Source organism: Cebus imitator, unplaced genomic scaffold (genome assembly GCF_001604975.1).
Source record: "Cebus imitator isolate Cc_AM_T3 unplaced genomic scaffold, Cebus_imitator-1.0 Scaffold560, whole genome shotgun sequence".
NCBI lineage: Eukaryota > Metazoa > Chordata > Mammalia > Primates > Cebidae > Cebus > Cebus imitator.
The window spans coordinates 22,334-26,370 of record NW_016107875.1 but is presented as its reverse complement, the minus strand read 5'-3'; the positions used below and the strand labels follow the sequence as shown (position 1 = coordinate 26,370).

The 4,037-nt window shown below is 55.1% G+C and overlaps 1 protein-coding gene across 1 annotated transcript; it reads right to left on the bottom strand.

The window, feature by feature from the left end:
• Window positions 1-284: 284 nt before the first annotated feature.
• Window positions 285-2,795, bottom strand: LOC119469060 (translation initiation factor IF-2-like). The gene is made up of 2 exons (XM_037733976.1): window positions 1,814-2,795; window positions 285-1,303 (listed from the first exon to the last, which is right to left on the bottom strand). The coding sequence occupies exons 1-2, from the start codon at window positions 2,702-2,704 to the stop codon at window positions 1,154-1,156; spliced, it is 1,041 nt and encodes a 346-aa protein (XP_037589904.1). The 5' UTR covers window positions 2,705-2,795; the 3' UTR covers window positions 285-1,153.
• Between the last annotated feature and the right edge of the window lie 1,242 nt (window positions 2,796-4,037).

Sequence of the window (4,037 nt, the reverse complement as noted above, 5' to 3'; positions counted from 1 at the left end):
GGACTGTGCAACTGCAGAATGATTCTGACATATCTTTGATCGTCATACAATCTATGTGGTTAAGTAGGTGCACAGAGTAGATGAAGGCACTAATCCTGGAGAAATTCAAAAGAAATTTACATCAACACTGGTGAGGAGAAAGAATTTATCCCTTTAGTGAGGGAGTGCTGGTTAAAACTGTAATAGGTTTTTTAACAATATATAAAAAATACAGAGAATATGTAACGTACAGAATAGCTAATTTTCATTTGAAATACAAAATTTCTATAGTTAGCAGAAATAAGTTAATTGTTTAATAAAGTTTATTTTTGGCTTACCAATGGTGTGGCTTTAATTGCTTTGGAATAATTTATTTCTAAAGTCTCAATTTAAAAAAAATCAGTCCTTAACTGAAGTAAAATTACCAGAAACATCATGTCACTACCGTAATAACCTGTCAGAGAATGTTACACAAGGGGTGCAGCACAGCGGAAAGCACGGTTACAGATGCAATTATTATTTTTTCTAGCCCTTTACTTCCGGTCATAGCCAACCAGTCACTATACATATGGTAGCTTTTGCAGCATTTATTTCTTTAAATATTTAACAGTCTGAGAGGCAGTGACTCTCAATAACATGTAGCGTTTCCAGCACATTATGAGTGCTTAATAAATTTTAGAACAGTAAAATCCTGTATGATGAAAAACAGCAGTCAGTAAAACTATTACAGTCTACAATATTTTAAAGCCATACCAATAGCTAGTTTAAAAAGAATAGAAAGCAAACAGTGCATTGATTAAATCATGGTCATAAAGGAACATTTATATTCATTAAAAAATCCACCCAGGTAATTTCCCCTTATATGTCTTAGGGGATGGAAAGAAGGCAGGGGGAAAGTGAACAGTGTGGATTAAAAAACAACCCTTCCACCCCCAAAAAGCCATGTGGAGCTCTGCTGACGACGAGCTGGGGCAGCTACATTCGTTGCAACGGTGGGGTGCTCCAAGCGCCTTCGAAACGTCCTCTGCTCCAGCACCAACTGGCAAAACCCTCTAATTTCCTAGATGCCTTCCTGCTTCAAAGGATTTGGTTCTGGAAGGGGAGGCACCCAGGTGGGTGTGTGCGACACTTCCAGACGTGAGCCGGGACCCAGTGCCACCGAGAGAGCGCTCTTCTACCCGGAGAGGAAGTTAAGCCCGTCGAACTCCAGCCGGGAAAACGCGGGCTTGGGACCCGCGGCCGCTCGCTTCCAAGATCTGCCCCCCCAGCCCCCCGGGCCTTCGCGGCTCAAGAAACCGGCGGCGAGGGCTGAGGACCCCGCGCTCTAAGTTTGGGGAAGGAAGTGAGGAAAAAAATAGAGCTGCTCCTTTAAGAACTTCCTTTCCCTTTTACTCTATGTTTACATAACACGGGGGCCGAGCCTCCGCAGGGCCGAGGGGGGCGGGGAGTGGGCGCGGGCGGCCCCACGCGCCAGGGGAGGGGAGGGGAGAGGGGCTCCGCGAGCCCGGGGCGGGCGGCTGGCTCCACGTGGGGCGGGGCGGCTCCCACCTGCCCGCGCGGCGGCCCCCGCCTCCCCCGCGCGGCCCCCGCCCCTCGTGCGCCGGCTCCCTCCTCCTTCCCTTCCTCCCTCCCGCCGGGCTTCGGCGGCGGCACTCGGCGCGGGCAGGTCCCCCTGCTGCCTGGTCCCATTTGTTGCCGGCTCTGACTCCGGGCGGCCGCGGCGCGCGGAGCTCCGGGGAGTCAGGCGGGGCAGCCAAGCAGCCAAAACGGAGCAGCCGCGGGACTGGCCGCCCCGCGCCCCCTTTGCCGCCGTGCCCTTCCCCGGCGCGCTCACCCCGTTCTCGGGATGGGATTGTAGCGGCGGCGCGGACTCGGCGGGGATCGCGACGGAGGCGGCGGCAGCGGCGTCCGCGGCAGAGCGGGGCTCCATGTTTTCCCCTGGCCAGGAGGAGCACTGCGCCCCCAATAAGGAGCCAGTGAAATATGGGGAGCTGGTGGTTCTGGGGTGAGTCCTGGGGTCCCCGGTCCCGGGCAGGGGGGCGGGCGGGCAGAGCCCGCATCCTTGAGTGGGGCTGGCGGGTGGCTCGGCGCTATCCGGTGACCGCCAGGGCGCTCGGGGCGGCGGGAGCGGCTCGCAGGGCCGGGACGGCGGCGCGGGGGCGGGATGCCCCCCTTCGGCGCGCGCTCGGAGCGCTGGGGCGGGTGCCGGGCTGCGCTGTCCGCGGGGTGGACGCGGCGGAGGAAGTGGTGGCCGGGACTCGGGCGACCCCGCGGGGGCAGCGCCGAGCACCCGGTCCGCGGCCGTACCGTGGGGGGGGCAGGCAGGGGCTCCACTTCCCGCGCGCCGCGTCCGGGCTGGGGAGAGCGGGCAAGGACCCGGGGTGAGGCGCAGCCGTCGCAGGCACTTCGCGGGGTAGCTTCCCGAGGCCGAGAAGCCGGCCGGCCCGGAGCCCGGTCTTCCCACCTCCCGCGCTGACCGTGGCTCCCGCGCCCCTGAACTCCGAGCGCGGCTCCGTGAGCTTGGGCCGCCGCGGGCTGTGGGATTCCCGGCTGCGCTCTGCAAATTCTTCCGCTGACCGCCGCTGGCCGCCGCAGCCCGGGGGCGGTGAACTGTGTGTGACCCGGGCCGGCCGGCCGGCCCTCCGCTTCTCCCCGCCGGGAGTGCGCGGAGGGGAGGGGCCAGGATGCGGCTGCTCGGGGCCTGGCACCCGGGCGCGGGCCGCATCCCCGCGGCCTCGCCGATGCCCTCCCGGCGGCAGGGAGCTCGCCACCCTCGCCCGCCTCGGCTCCCTCTCCGCTGGTGAAAGCCGCATTTTGAAGATAGTAATTATGTACAATCGTTAAACGGCAGCAATTAGAGACTTCATCTACTTCCTGAGTTTCCTTGTGACATTTCTATTGTTTACCCTTAATAAGCCAGGAGAGAGGCTTCGCGGGATTAAAGCTGGATAAAGTGGGCAGTGAAAGGGGAAGAGGAGGGGGGAAGTGCAGGAAACTGGGTGGGGGGGAACGAGCAACTTGGGATTAGTGTTGAAGAAAGGATTATTTTTTTCCCTTTGGATGTGTCGCTCCTGGAAACCCGCGCTTTTGTCCTTCTGCGTTAAAAGACCTGTATTCAGAACATCCTGGTCGCTGATAGGTAGGCTTAGCACACAGATGAGGACTTATGGCTGTGGGAGGACTCAGGGAACTTTGCAAAACGTGTTTTGATAAGTGAGTGCCTTGATGTCAGTGCTGACTTAATAATTTTAAAGAGAGGAGTTTTTAAGAGAAAATTCCAGACCCCGCGCAGTTCAAAGCTTCCCAGTTTTCCCGACTTTGTTGCTAGTGCATTAAGTGGGGTGGTATTGGAAATCCCATTACCTATTTTGAAGCTGTTTGCAGATAAGTGTTTTTCTCACCTGCATCTTCATTGCACTTCAAAGACAAGTATCAGGGTTCCCTGGAAGGCAGAAAGAATGACAGTAGAAAAGGCACAGTTTAGTCTGTCTTATGTAACTTCAGCCCAACCTAATTTTGTGGAGTTTGGTTTTGTTTCTGTGGCTGCCTTCAAAGTATGTTTAACACTGTGAACTTGACGCGGAAGATTAACGTCAGCCAGGACTTTATTTCATTATTTCCTTTAGAGGAAATCATGGTTGAGATGTTTCAGAAAAGCAGTGAGAGGGCCTGGAGAGGTTTTGTGTTCATAGCTGGAAGTGCAGGGCATTCCGAAGCCACGGAAAGGATTTAAACACTGGATTGTCGTAGTATCATAGTCTTACTCCACAGGAGCCTGTGGAAATCACGTTGGAGTTGCATATGCTCAGCCCTTTGCTAATGCTTTTCCAGGAGACCGAAGTATGGCATAGTTGGCACTTAGTGGGCAAGACACTCAACTGTCATTTGTGTATCTAGTCTGTGTTTGTGCTCTTGAGGCATTGCTGATGCAGTAAGAACAGGGAACTTTCATTTTAGTGTGGAATGGCAGGCATAAACAGAAACATGCAAATAGATGAGTAATAAGTGACAATTTCAGGTGTAGCCAAGTTCTAAAGAGGAGTTGATAAACTTGGAGA